Genomic DNA, 14,128 nt, shown 5'->3' on the forward strand with positions numbered 1-14,128 from the left:
GTCTCCTTCCCACCAAATCCAGCCTTCAGCCCTGCTGCTCCCCTGGGCAGAGGCAGCATCAGGGGAATGGCTCCTCTCCCCATTGCCACAGAGCCACACGCAGCCAGAGCCTCGTGGAAATGAGTTTATTGACACGGAGGGCAGGCAAAGCCTGAAGAGCAACACAAACACTCGAACGAGCAGGGGCAGAGGGAACGCCACCACGAGCTCTGCCCCGGGCTGAGACACCCATCCCAAAAGCTGGGAAGGAATTTGGCAAGAGAAGGGGGTGCTCAGCAACCCCTCCCCACCTCGAAGCTGCTTTCCCCTCCCTGCCCCACACACAGCACCGCACTCAGTACCACTGGTGCTTCCTTAATTGCTCTGTTAATGACTTTTACACTCCACCCGCAGGGCTTGGAGCAAATCACGGGTTGCTCCAGCTCTGCCCCACGTTCTTCCCCCAGCCAGAGCACAGGGGTTCCTACACAGGGACACCACCTTCCTCAGGGTCGTGCAGCTCCTGGGTCCTGCTGGAGCCTCTCCCAGGACACTGTGACCTTTTCCCAGCACTGGTTTCTTGGCTGCAGTCAGTGCCAGAGCCCTGATGAACAATCTCCCACCGTGAAACGTTTACTGACTGTGAAAGTGGCATCTAAAAGGACAACAGGGGGGTTGCTACACAAAGAGCTTTGTTAGCTGGGGAGGAGATGTCCAAGCATGCTGGGGAGGGAGAGGCTGTGCTGGACTGGGGCTTGGATTAAGCAGGACAAGCTATGGATGGAGCAGGGACATGCAAGAGGCTTTGCTTTCACTGCTGTTGCTGCAGCACTGAGTGATTGCAATGGGGCGAGTCCACAGCTGTGGGCTGGAAGGGAAACAATCCTGGCTCTAAAGGACAGCTTGGAACAGAGGGGCCAGGGCATGGGGCTGCTTGGGACAGGGACTCAGAGCAGGAACCTGGCTGGCTCTGGCCACTGCGTGTCTCTGAGCACAAAGAATGGAGCTGTCCAAGGGAGAAACTCTTCCATGAGCTGCTCCACCCAGCTCAGCTGGAAGCTGAGTGCCCCAGGCAGGCAGGGAGCAAACACTGCCAAGCCCAAACCATCTCCCACCATGCCCAGCCTGGGGTTTTGGGGGCAGCATGGCAACAGGGAGAGGCACTCCACTCCCCTGGCAGCCTGGGGCACTGCCAGCAGCAGCCCCTCTCTGTGGAGGCCTGGCTGACACTGCAGGGAAGTGGCAGTGCCACGTTTGGATGTGCCACCACGAGCCTGGGAATTGCCAGGGCCAGTGCTGGGACAGGGGGCACAGCTCAGGGATGGCTGAGGAGGCAGCTGGGCCTCAGCAGGCACAGAAAGAGGAGGAAGAGGGGCTGTACATGGGTGAGGATGCATAGACCACACCTGGAGCTCTGGCATGAGCCTTTTGCTCTAAGAACAGGCTCATTTCCTTCATTTCATCCACCCTGGCCTGTTACCCATCCAGGCCTGCTGCTCCTCCCCCCACAAAAGCAGCCTCACTCCTCAAATCACCAGCTCATGAGGCAGGGAGGTGGCTGGAGTGAAAACACCATCGAAGCCAGCACAGGAGTAATAAAAACCCCTCCTTAGGGCTCCATCCCCCTTCTAGGACCCAACTGATGGCTCTGTTCCTAATTCCCCGAGGCCATGATGACCCTGCTAGAGCCCCATGTCCCTGCAGGGCTCTCAAGACTTCCTTGCAATCACCTTCCCTTTAAGCCAATTACAATAGAAAAACTCAAAAAAAAAAAGTATAAAAATATAAAATAAAGTTCAGTGTTATGTTTTCGACACTTTTGCCTTGTTTTAATGAGCAGACGTGTGGTTTTTGCTCGGTGTTTTTTTGTTTTTCCAACGAGCAGTTATTTTACAAAATCCAAACTACACCTAAAGCCATTTAGAAAACACTGAACATTGGCACAAAATGGAGAGAAGCCCACGAGAACGGATGAGTGAGGGGCAAGGGGGACATGGGAATAGTTTGAAGCAGTGGTTACAAACTCCATGGATGCTAAAAATACCAAAGGGGTTTGTTCCCTATCATCGTTAGCACGTGGATACTAATTGCTACCTTGTTTAATCAGTGCCTTTGACTGAAATCCTACACATGAATACAGCTGCTTCCAGTTACGAGTGCTTCTCCCCTGCGCTGGCGGTGAAGGAGGTTCTGGGGACCCCTTTTTCCCCCCTCCTTCTGCAGGGTGAGGCACAGGCTCCACCTCCTGTTAGTTTTTCAAGATGGCATCGTAGGCCTGGTAGATGTACTGGGACACTTCTGGAGCTCGGCATTTCAGGGAGAGCTGTGGAGAGGAGAGGAGAGGTTAGTGCTGGGGCAAAGGGGGGCAGGGCGTCCTGCCACGGCCACAAGGGCAGCTGGGAGTGGGCTGGACGTGGCTGCTGACAATCACACAAAATATTCCTCCTTTCTTCATCACCAACCTCAAGCTGCCCTTTCAGAGCTTGCTGTAAGCAGGAGGAAAACAAAAGCAAACTCCCACTGTGGGGTTCCCACATTCTCAGCAAATGGAGGTGGCCCCACAGGCAGGAAGAAAGGGGACATGGTCCCAAACTGAGACAAGGGAGCTGGGCTTGTCCTCAAGCTGCAAATCACAGCACTAAACCCAAGGGCTTCTAAGGATCTGCTACTCAGTCCTGATGGACACAAACTTGGCTGTCACTCCTCTCTAAAGCAAAGATCAGGCTGAGACCAGGCTTGCAGCATCAAACCTTGTGCAAACACTTTAAATCACCTTCCAACGCTCACATTCACCCCGCAGCTCCCCAGACTTCTCTCTAAACTCCTGGCACAGCTTCCAACAGGAGATAAATCCTCTAATACCAGAGACACACAGGTCCCTCAGAAGGGCAGTGAAGTCAAAGAGAAGAGTCACAGGGGTGCATGAAGCAGGACAGAGAGCATCTTCCCACCAGCCCCGGGCTGGTGCCAGCGCAGGGCCACAGACAGCCGGGAACACGGCGGGGCATAAATTTCCCCTTGTCTATAAGAGGGGGAAGGGCACCCTGGCAATGCATCCTTGCTAATATCTCTTGGCTTTATCTCTGGGCAACCTTGGCAAGTCACTGCTCATTGCTGAGCAGGCACTGTCCCAGCTCACTGGTGACAGAGCAGGGCAATTCTGCTGCTCCTCACCCCTCCAGCCAAATCAACAGCATCTCCCTCAACACCAAGGAGCAGGGAGGGAGGAAGGGCAGGGAGGAAGAGCTCAGTGTGTGGGGGAGGCAGCAGGAGCCCAGGCTGTGCCCTGCCCTCTGCTGGGAGCCCTCACCGTGTAGTTGGGGTTCCCGGGCTGGATGCGCAGCTCGGCCAGGATCCAGATGCCATTAGTGAGCTTCAGGGACTGGTAGAGCATGTCCTGCCCCTCCACGTTCCTCTTGGCAATGGTGTACACATTGTTGTTCTGCAGCTTGCTGGAGACAGTGTCTTTGGAGGGAAGGGAGAAAAAAAAGACATCTGTTAGTTCAGATCCATCATCTGCAGAGACAGGAGAGCCCTGGGGAGCATTCCCAGGATGCAAGGGCGCAGCTCCTTCCCTGGGGACAGGAGCACACATGACACAAGAAGAAAAAAATTCCAGTTCTCTCCATGGACCCACCTCATTCCCTTCAGGATGTGATCTCTTGGTAAGTCTTTGCCCATTTTGCAGGGCTCTCACTGCCCTAGGTCAATCAGGACTTGATTAAGGTGAGACTTTAAAGGCTACTCAGAGGGGAAGAGGACTCTGCTTTCTCTACAACCCCCATCCATCTACAGGCAGCCAAAAAGTCAGAAGATGAAGGTGGAAAAGAACAAAGTTCACAGCCTGAGGCTTGCTCAGGTTCTGAAGTCCTGTCCCAGCCACAAGAGCTCCCTCCTACTTCACTCACACACAGACACTTCTGGCCAAATCAATGTCCTACAAGGTAGTAAAAATCCTTTCCCTTTTAAAAAAAGCAATTAATTGGAAGGGTAAACCTCGCCCCCAGACAGTGTCTCTAGACATCATGGGGCTGTGGTACAAGTTTTAACACACAGCCTGACCTCAGCCCTTGCAGAGGAGGTGTGATTTCTCCTGCACACTTGGATGGGTATCATTGCCACACACATTATTTCTAAGGAACTTTTTGAGGAAACCAGAACAGGCAAATACACAGAACACCAGGACCCAAACCAGCAGCCCCTAGATGCCAAGGGATTCCTCAGCACAGAGCAAACATCAGGCTGTGGATACCTGTAAAGGGGCACAGTCACACTTTGGGTGGAAGATCCCAAAGCGTCATTGGCAAATTCCAATTCCTGGTGCCCAGCAAGAGAAATTTAACTCCTTGCTGGGGCAGGTGGAACACTTTTCTAAGCTGGGTCATTCAGATCAGGTTGGGCACTACTGACAAAAAATGCAGGAGAGAAACAGCCTAAAACCAATTTGCACTGAAAGGCCAGAGACTGGAAATGTGGGATCCATCCGATGGAGCACAGGGAGCAGGACAGCAGCAGAGGAGCAGCACAAAGTGACCACGCAGCTCTAATCCATCCCTGCACCTACAGACACGGAGATCCACAGGGTGCCAGATCTGACAGTGGACACCAGTCTGTGCTGAGGGACTGCAGAGAGGACAGCAGAGCCTGCTCATGCCCCAGGGAATGGAGGGAGGAGGAAGCAAAGGGCAAATCCACACCCTGATGCAGACACTTGGGTCCACTGCCTCTCCCCAGGACAGCCTGGACCCTTTGCTGCATCCCTTTGCTCCCTGGGCTCCAGAGCAGCTCCCTGCAGGTCCAGGATGGTTCAGGCATGCAGCTACCCAGACTCACTCAGATTTAGGCTTCCTCTCTTCCCCAGTTACTATGGAAACTGGCAGATATATGTAACTAATGAGATCTTTTGCTTAAAACCCCTCATTGCCTGTCTCCTCCTCCCACCCATACTCCTCCTCTCCACAATAAACTCAGCCAGACTTGGGAAATGGGCAGTGCAGAGCAGTCCCTGCTCACAGGGAGCATACCTGGGATTAATCCAAGCTGCAAAGACATCACCCATCAGGAATTAATCCCCAGTTCTCATATTCTCATGCTCCCAAGCCATCAGCAAGAAGCTCCTGCCCTTTGGGAAGGCACAGTGTCCAACACAAGCACAGGCTCAGACAGGACAGCCTTGTCTGAGAGGGTTGCTGGTATTAAATGGGATTTTGTTTGCCCCATTTTGACAGGCTGTGGTTAAACCTCACCCCTCTGGACGTGCATCCTGAAGGTGGAACTACCTGCAAGGACTTTCTCCAGCAACCCTGACACCTGCCACAGCAGCCTCCCGTCTGCTGGGAGATTCTGTCAGAGTAAAGGCATTCCCTGGGAAGCAGGGATGCAGGATTGGAATGAGAAGCTGCAATTTTGGCTGCTACCCCATCACAGGGTGTGATGGCAGAGCAGGGGAGCTGTGTCCAGGGAGCTCAGCAGGTGAGACAGCCACAGAGAAGCTGCTCTTACACCACAATCTTCATGTGATGGCTCCTCTTGCCATGGAAACATCCCCAGCCTCTACTGAGGAGCAGATTTCAGAGCAGGAATGTGCTTGTAGGGGGACACAGGGAGGGAAATGAGGCAGGGCAAACCCTATGAAGCCTATTTTCTGCTCCCCTGACCTCACTTATCCTCCAAAGAGCACAGAAAGCCCCACCAAAAGATGCCCTGTCTCAGCCAGAGCAATGGTGAGCAGGCTGGAGCTGATGCTTGGCTTGCCTGACCCTCCTGCCCCCTCTTCAAGCAGAGATTTGGGGCCTGGTGAGAACTGAGCCCCTCTCCCCCCAGGTAGCAGCTCCCATCCCTCCTGTGCTCTGGAGTATCAGCAATTTGGATTTTGGAGATCATCAGAGTTGCTAAGCAACAGTGGCAGGCTGTGGCTGGCTGAAGGCAGGACCGCTAATGCCATGTGACAGCACAGCCTTTATTAAAAAAAAAAATAAAAGAAAATAAACCCAGGCAGATCTTGCTGGGAGCAGGGAGCTGAGCCTGGGCCCCCAGAGTTCAGGGAGGCAGGAGCAGGGCTGGGTGACTCTGGGGACTCTGCAAAGCAGAGCACACAAGTCCTTCAGCAAAGCAGCACAAGGCACACCTGGCCCTGCACAGCAACTTTCTGTGGTCTCAAGGTTTATTCTCAGAACTCTCCTGAAGCACAAGGGAAGGACACAGGCAGGTCTGGCCATCCCCCAGGCCAGGGAAGCCTCTGACACCAGCCCAGCTTTCAGGGCTGGTTTGCTTGGTTTGTTTTCCTTGTGTTTTCCTTTCTAAACAGAATTCTTGACCTCAGTCCCTCAGCCAAGCAGTGCACATGGAAACACAGGGAGGAACAGCTCACAAGGTCTCCTCCTTGGCACTGAAGGGACCCAATCCTTTTTTAACAGCACTTTTCTCCTGGGTAAAGCAAAGGATGAGCTTAAATCTTCTGCCCACCAGCTTAAGAACTTCACATCTGAACTCAGAGAGCCAAGATGAGCACCTGGCAGGGGGTTTGCACAAAGGACAGGCACAACTCAGAGCCAACACTGACCACACACCTTGTTTGACCTTCGTGGCAATCTGCAACAAGCACTCTGTATCAGAAGGCATAATTAATGCTGATATTTTATGCTGTGATAGCCCATAACATCCCTGTGTCATTTCCAGCAGCACCTGGATGGTTCTGAGCATCCAGGCAAGAACTGCATTCAAATACCAAGCACAGGCTGATCCAGTGGGGAGGCACTTGGGGCAATGTTCTGACAGTACATTCATTTCCAAGAAATGCAATATGCACCAGTTCTGTAATTTATTAAACTATCAGCCACAAGATTTGCACATAGAGGAAAAAATAAACATACCATGCAAGCTTGTGTATTATTATCCCCCAGGTTGTTTCATCAAAATAAAATCCAATTTCTCTTTGTTCTGGCATTAGCAAATTATTTGGGGGAGGAAAACAAAGTGACCACTGCATACCAATAAAGCCACGTTCAACTCCAAACATGAAAGCTGCTGCTTTACACCAAATTGTGGACCAGTAAGGAACAAGTAAAACCAAAATTCCTGTGCTGGACAGCACAGCAACTGATGGAGTACCATTAAATGGGAGGCAATCTCTATGTGCAAGTCAGCTCATCTTCTTTCACTCTGTAGGTTTGGGTAAGCAGTGTTTAGGAAAAAGAAAAACATTTAGCTCATCTGATTTGCATATCCTAATGTAGTGATCCTTTAGAATTCAGTCAAACTTAGCATGTTGAATAAAACCCAGTGTAAACAAGGCAAACTGAGCCTCAGTGCACACTCAGTTACAGGGGAAACCTCAGTTGCACCAACAGCACCCAGAATATTTGAGCTATAACAGTTAAGGAATCTATTTTCATGCACTAGATTAATGTATTTTCATTAAAAAAAACCCCAAATAAATTAATTTAGCACTGGATTAAAAAGAGATGAGAATACTAGGCTTGTGATTTCATTATTTCTGAATGAAGTTTTCTCCAGGGAACTTTCCCAGCCTTTTCCTTAGAGGCTGATGCACAGAACAGCTCTGATGAATTCAAGATGTGCAGGGCATCCCAAGCACACCTTGGCCCCATGATAGAGCTCCAGAGGGACTTGTTCCTCCAGAGCCAGAGAGCTGCAGCCCTCAGGAACAGCCTCAGGCCAGGTCCATCTCTCACCACTGGGAACCTGAGCCCCAAATCCAGAATTAAGCACCCCCGAGTCACTGGGGAATGGTGGGATTACCTTCAAAGGTGCAGGATTTGCTTTTTTGGGAAGCAAAGATGGTGGAGACACAGATCAGCCCACAGATCAGACCCCACTTCCCACTTACAGGTACCTGCTCCTCATCCCACAGCCTGCACCTTCTCCTTGGCTTCACTTCCATGCTCTGGGCTACCTGCAACAAGACTTTCTGGTTGCTCAGTGCTTTGGGATGAGCTGCCAGGGACAGGAGCTTTTTTTGCCATCCCTGTTGCAAGCCACCAAAGCTCAAACCAATCCTATTTGGCTTGCCTTGTGGGCACAGGATGGATCTTTTACCTACAAAGGCCTGGGAGCACAGACTCCCACAGCAGCTCCTCTGCTGTCTGTGTTTATCTCGTTTTTGTTTGAAGGAGGAAAAGCAATAACCTGGAGAGAAGTCTGCAGTTTGCACAGGAGGTGCTGTTAGGTGACTGTTGCACTGTGACAGACAGCTCTGATGCACAAGAAACTCACACACTGCTTTTCTGACACATCAAATCCCAGCCCCCAACAAATCCTTGTTCCAAGCCCAACTCACTTCAGAGCCAGTTCCACTCAGGGGCTCACAGCAGCATCCTGGCTCTTCTCTGCTCTTGTCCAGCCCTTCCCTCTCCCCATTTCCTAACACCTCCCAGGTACATCCCAACCTATTGGTTGCACTGTAGTGTCTGTCACATTGCCCATCAGCTTCTTCATCACCCCTCCTTGCCATTCACTCTTGCAATTCCCCAGCTCCAAACCCCTGAGCAACATTCTTCATTTTCACCTTCATTTCCTTATTTTTCAGCTCTTTGATTAGTCCTGTCTCAGTCCAGACACTTTCTAGAAAGCCTCAAGTGGGTCCATTGCCTGCATCTTCCTTGCAGCATGTCCCAAGATTCCTGCCTTTCCCTTCGTAACAGCTAAATAGGGAATAAGTGCCGGGTGTTCAGAGAGAAAGAAATTAAAATTTCAGTTTCTCCACTGAAAAAGAGCAGCACTCCCTGCTTCACTGCCCTGCAGGGCCTCCAGGATATCTACACAGAACTTCAGCCCTGCTCCTCACACAGCACAGATGTGAGAACTCGGGAAAGCAAAGGCTGTTTGCAGCTGGGAGAAGGAGAAATGGGAGAAGGAGAGCCAGGCTCTGAGGGTGCAGGGATCACACTCCTGACCAGCCTCTCCCAGCACAGCTGCTCCACACAGCTCCCAGTGGCTGCTGGAGCTGTGTTAGGGCACAGCTCTGGGAGCAGAGTATTTTTAGCTCCAGCTCCACTCACGTCACTGGGCTGGGATCAGTGAGGCTGAGACATGAATGGTGTCTCTGAGCACTCACCACCTGGTGGGTAGGCTCAGGCTAGGGATGAATGACTGATCCCAGCAGATCCCAGCAGGGATAACAGCTCATTCCAAGGAGCCAGCAGTGCTCCAGAGCTGTTCCCTGTGCTGGAGGGCTGCACAAACCCAGTCTCTGCTCAGGTTTGCTGAGGAGCTGCTGGAATCTGCAGAGTTTTGTGCAGCTGTGCCACGAGTGCATTGCAAACCTGCAAAGAGCACAACCACTGACAGCCCAAATCAAGAGCTTTATTGGGGTTACACATCTCCCAGAGGAGAGTCTTTGCAACAGAATCAGCCCTTCCTCCACAAGGATCAAGTTCCTAAAGATTTTATATCCAGACTTGCTCTTCTTGGAAGAATGGATAGTTTCTATTTTCACTGGATTTAAACAATCAAGATTGTGAATCTTGAAGAATTATCACCCTACTGAGGCACATGGCCAGGCACACACCCTTGCTCTGGTGTAAACTAGAAGATGGACTCAGCTCCCACCAGATTTTACCCAGCCTGCCCTGCCTCTGCCCTAGTGTCTCACTTGCCATGCTGCACCGCTGAGGATGCTGGAATCCCAGCACTCCATGGGTTTTGGATTTGGCTGATCCTTGTGCAAGCAAGGCTTAGTGCTCTAAGGATGGTCTGAGCTAGAGGAGGTTACTGCCTGTAGGAAATCAATGTGAGCAGGCTGAGTCAGGGCTGCACTGGTAGAAAAAATACAAGGGGCAAGCACAAAGATTTCCCTAGTTTCCTCTCCTGCAAGCTCTTGGCCTGCCCCGTGCCCCAGCCCAGCTGGTCAAGCAGGAGTTGCAAGAGGGAGGAGGTGTCAGCAGCTGGAAACACAGGAACAGAAGCCTCAGTGGCTGGAGTGTTTGGAATCTGTTTATGAGGTGAGACCCACCTTCTGCCAAAGAGGCTGGCAGGTCCTGGCAGGTCCTGCATCCCTTGAGCATCCCAAGGGATGGATTGTGCTCTGGAGAGGCTCTGCAGCCACGTTCCTCCCTGGGAAAGGCTGCAGATCCCACTGAGAGGAACTGCCTGGTGCTCCCTGCTCTTCCTGACAGCTGGTAACTTATTCTCCTCTGAGCAGTCTGGCCCTGAGCTGGCAAACCCTTTTGGAATGGGGAGCATTCTGTCACTCCACGTTTCGTAACATCTTCTTCCAGAGGGAGGAGGAGAAGGTCAGGCTGCAGGACCACCAATCTTCCCAACCACATCTCCTTCCAGCCAGCACCTCAACACCAAAATGAGCAGCTTCCAGTGTTTCTGATTGGAGATAAAGAGCCCTGCATTCAGCCATGGCATGGCCAGGGCAGAAGGCAGCAGCAGCAGCTCTGCAGTGCAGGGGGAGAGGCAATGCCAAGCTCAGTCAGGAGAAGAGGCAGGACTGGGGAAGGCACAGAGGTTGTTCTTATTTGAAACCCCACAGTGAAATCAAGTCATAAGGTCCAACAGCTGCTATTTTTCCCCTCCTCTTGCGTGCTCCAGCTTTTATATTCCAAAATAGTAATAATTATGAGTACAAAGAGACTCATGGTTTCTGTCTGCTATTGAAGCACGAGGGTGTTCATTGTATAATAGCAGGCATGAGAGAATAAAAAGGTTACAGGGTTGGTAATCAATAGGGACACTTCTTTCATCTGTGAAACAGAGCAGCTTTTGGTAGAATCACTTGGCTCCTGTCCAGAACCTCCAGAACAGGAGCAGAGCTGCTGAGCTGGCCCCATTCCATTCTTTTACACTCCCTTATCCTTCAGCCGTAGTAAGGTCACACGTACAAGATGCTCACAGAGGCAGCTCTACAGCCAAACAAACTGAACAGGACTAAGCATGATCCAAATGCATCAAGATCTCAGCTAACAACAGCAGACCCTTCCCACATGGCCTGTCCTCCTCCAACACCCTGTAGTGTCAGTAGCGTTAAATCTTTCACAACAGAAAGAAGAAAGAAGCTGCAAAAGGTGAAGTGAGTGGCCCAGGGGATGCAGTGGGGCTGGAACACTTTGATCAAAACTCACAGCAGCAGGACAGGGTTGCTGAACAGCCCCAACACCATATTCAGCTCCATTTAAAGAGCAGCTTTGCAGGGAAGCAAAGTATAAAAGGGAAAAACAAGAATACAAAGTCCAGAATGAAAGGAAGACACAGATCGGTCAAATCAAAGACTTGGGATTTTAGATGTGCTTTTATGGAGACCCAGCTAAAGTTTTTGACTGAAACAAGCCCTAGGATCCCAGGCTGTTCTATTCAAAAGTGCAATACTTACCTCTTCATTAGCCATCAGCCTGTTTTATTAAGGTGATATTAATAAGGTGCTTTTTAATGGCAATACATTAAAAAGTGCTCTCAGCATGGCAGAATGAAGCTACTCACCAGCATTCAGGTGACAATCTTTAATCTGGAACTGAAGCTCATTTTCATTTGGAATATCCTTCCATGTTGCAAGAAAGACCTGGCGCTCTAGAAACAAAAAAAACCCCTCAGCACTCTTGGATCCTCACAGGACCCCAGCATTGATTAACACACCACAGTGTTCCAGGGTAGACACACAAAAGGGCTTTTGCTAACTTTTTGCCCTGCTGGGGTCAGATCCAGGATTTATTCCTGGATTTACCTCAATCTCTTTGTAAAAGCAGCAAAGCTTTGATGGATTTTGGCCTCCCCCAAAAGAGAGATAGTCTTTGCCATAGGAGCTGTTTACAAGCCAAGAAGATGCAGGATTTGACAAGAAGGAAGGAGATCCACACATTTAGGATTATGCTAGTGAAAGCTGCTTTTCTAGCAACTTCCAGCTAATTCAAACAAAAATTTAATAAAGGTGACTAGGAATACACCAATTCTAGTGAAAATGGTACAGGGCAAATTCTAGAACCATTCAAGTGAATCAAACCATCAAAAAAACCCAAAACTACAACAAGCCCAACCAAAACAAATACAAAAAAAAAAAAAAAAAAAACCAGCTTCAAAGAAAACAGATCCACCCTTTGTCTGGCAGAGAGAATGAGAGGAGGGGACTTGGGCTCTGGCAGTATTGGAGCTGGAGGACAACAGGGACAGGCCACCAGACCAGACCTGCTGAGGTGCAATGGTTTGAAGGTTAAGGCACAGGTGAAACTGAGCCAGGAGACACCTGCAGCCAGCTGGGAGCACAGCCTGGCTGAAGGAGGCTCACCACACACCCCAGAACACTCACCCATTTTGCCATCCTCCACAAAGAGCACGTTGAGAGGGATTAGGCAGCTGAAGTAAAAGACATCAATGTTGTTTTTCACAGCCACCTGTCACAGAAAAAAACCCAAGGAGGTTAAAGAGTCTCAGCTGGAACACCAAAGGGATCACACCCAGTCTCATCACCCTGGAGTGCTGTCTGAGCAGGGGCCAGCTCTGAATGGGATGGTACTGAGCTCCTGGGCAGTTTCAGACAAGGACCAGTCCCCTGCTCTATTTTCACTGGAAGCTGCCCAGTCTGTTCCTGTGAACCTTTTATTGTGCTGCTTCAGAGCCAGTTCCACTCAGGGGCTCACAGCAGCATCCTGGCTCTTCTCTGCTCTTGTCCAGCCCTTCCCTCTCCCCATTTCCCTACACCTCCCAGGTACATCCCAACCTCTTGGTTGCACTGTAGTGTCTGTCATACTGCCCATCAGCTTCTTCATCACCCCTCCTTGCCATTCACTCTTGCAATTCCCCAGCTCCAAACCCCTGAGCAACATTCTTCATTTTCACCTTCATTTCCTTATTTTTCACCTCTTTGATTAGTCCTGTCTCAGTCCAGACACTTTCTAGAAAGCCTCAAGTGGGTCCATTGCCTGCATCTTCCTTGCAGCATCTCCCAAGATTCCTGCCTTTCCCTCAGTAAAATCTAAATAGGGAATATGTGCAGGGTGTTGATTCCTGGAAGAAGAAAGCCCTGCTACAGAGCAATCAGGTAACAAAAGATCACTTGACAAAAGACTTAATTCTCAGTGTCATTAAACTCCACCAGCCAGGGAGTTTACCCTTATCTGCTTTGTCTTTATCACACACACTTGCCATGTTCCCCACTAATCTCTGCTAACAGTTTTCCCCAGGCTGAGAGCTGCTGGGACAAGCAGGAGCAAATGGGAGGTCTGAGAGGTGCACTGCCAAAACACAGCACAGGAAAAGGCAGCTCTGGTCTTTATTTCCATGCCTCTCATGCCCTCCCCAGTCAGCCCACACAGTGGGAGCCTGTCATGGGAGCACAGCTCAGTAGACACCTCCCATTGCTGCAAGAAAGGAATCTCAAGCCTTGTAAGAAAGACCCAAAATTGAGGTTGTGTGGGGAGTTTTGGGAGCCATTTGAGCTCCTACTTCGTCTGAAAAACCCCAGAGGGAGTTGTCCAGTTTGTCACCCTGAAACACAAACCAGACCATGCTAAATGCTGAGCCAAAGGAATAAATTTGCTGCTACAAAGATTTATGGCAAGACAAACCTCATTGACATTAATAATTACATCTACTGATGTCCTACTGGGAAAATCTAATGTCCCATAGGGGCAAGTTGAGAAGGACACCCACAAATGTTGGTAAAAACCAGTTAAGGATAGATAAGGAAGGGGAATAAAGCAGTCAGCTGATCAAACATGCATGCAAGCCATAAACAAGTGGAAGGAGATCAAACTCCCAAACTTCTGGCAATTGCAAGGTCTCAGAAATGCAAAGAACTGCAAAAAGGTAAATGTGACTATCTGTGGTGCTCCTACTTTTCAGCCACCACTAAAGGTAGCAGCTTATATTTAATTCCCACAGTGCAAACCAAATTAAGGAGGGATTAGTCTAAAGCCCACTAAAACCACGTAAATGATGGTGTAACTGAGGAAAAACCTGGGATTGGCTCTCTGTAACAGGGAGTTGTTACATGCTCTGATTGCTGGCGTCATGCTCACGAGTTGGAGGGTTCAGTGTTTGAATAAGAGGGGTAAAAGCAGATTGGTGGGTGGATTTCAGTGATTCACCACTGCAAAATATGATGGAACACATTGGGTGAGGAGCCAAAAATGCACCTCAGAGTCTGGGAGGGGAGAGCTGGGGGAGGGACAGCAGTGTAGCCATTCCAGAT

The 14,128-nt window shown here is 50.2% G+C and overlaps 1 protein-coding gene across 5 annotated transcripts in view; it reads right to left on the reverse strand.

Moving 5' to 3' along the window:
* Positions 1 to 111: 111 nt before the first annotated feature.
* The window catches only part of AP2B1 (adaptor related protein complex 2 subunit beta 1), a 75,999-nt gene continuing 61,982 nt past the window's right edge, over positions 112 to 14,128 (reverse strand). For all 5 annotated transcript variants that reach the window (XM_021550983.2, XM_021550980.2, XM_021550982.2 and 2 more), the window contains 4 exons: positions 12,245 to 12,329; positions 11,425 to 11,511; positions 3,290 to 3,444; positions 112 to 2,302 (listed from right to left, as the gene is read on the reverse strand). In XM_021550983.2, coding sequence (XP_021406658.1) covers positions 2,228 to 2,302; positions 3,290 to 3,444; positions 11,425 to 11,511; positions 12,245 to 12,329 — 402 coding nt within the window. In that variant the 3' untranslated portion in view covers positions 112 to 2,227. The remainder of the gene's footprint in view (positions 2,303 to 3,289; positions 3,445 to 11,424; positions 11,512 to 12,244; positions 12,330 to 14,128) is intronic.

The sequence above is a fragment of the Lonchura striata genome, chromosome 20, assembly GCF_046129695.1.
Source record: "Lonchura striata isolate bLonStr1 chromosome 20, bLonStr1.mat, whole genome shotgun sequence".
NCBI lineage: Eukaryota > Metazoa > Chordata > Aves > Passeriformes > Estrildidae > Lonchura > Lonchura striata.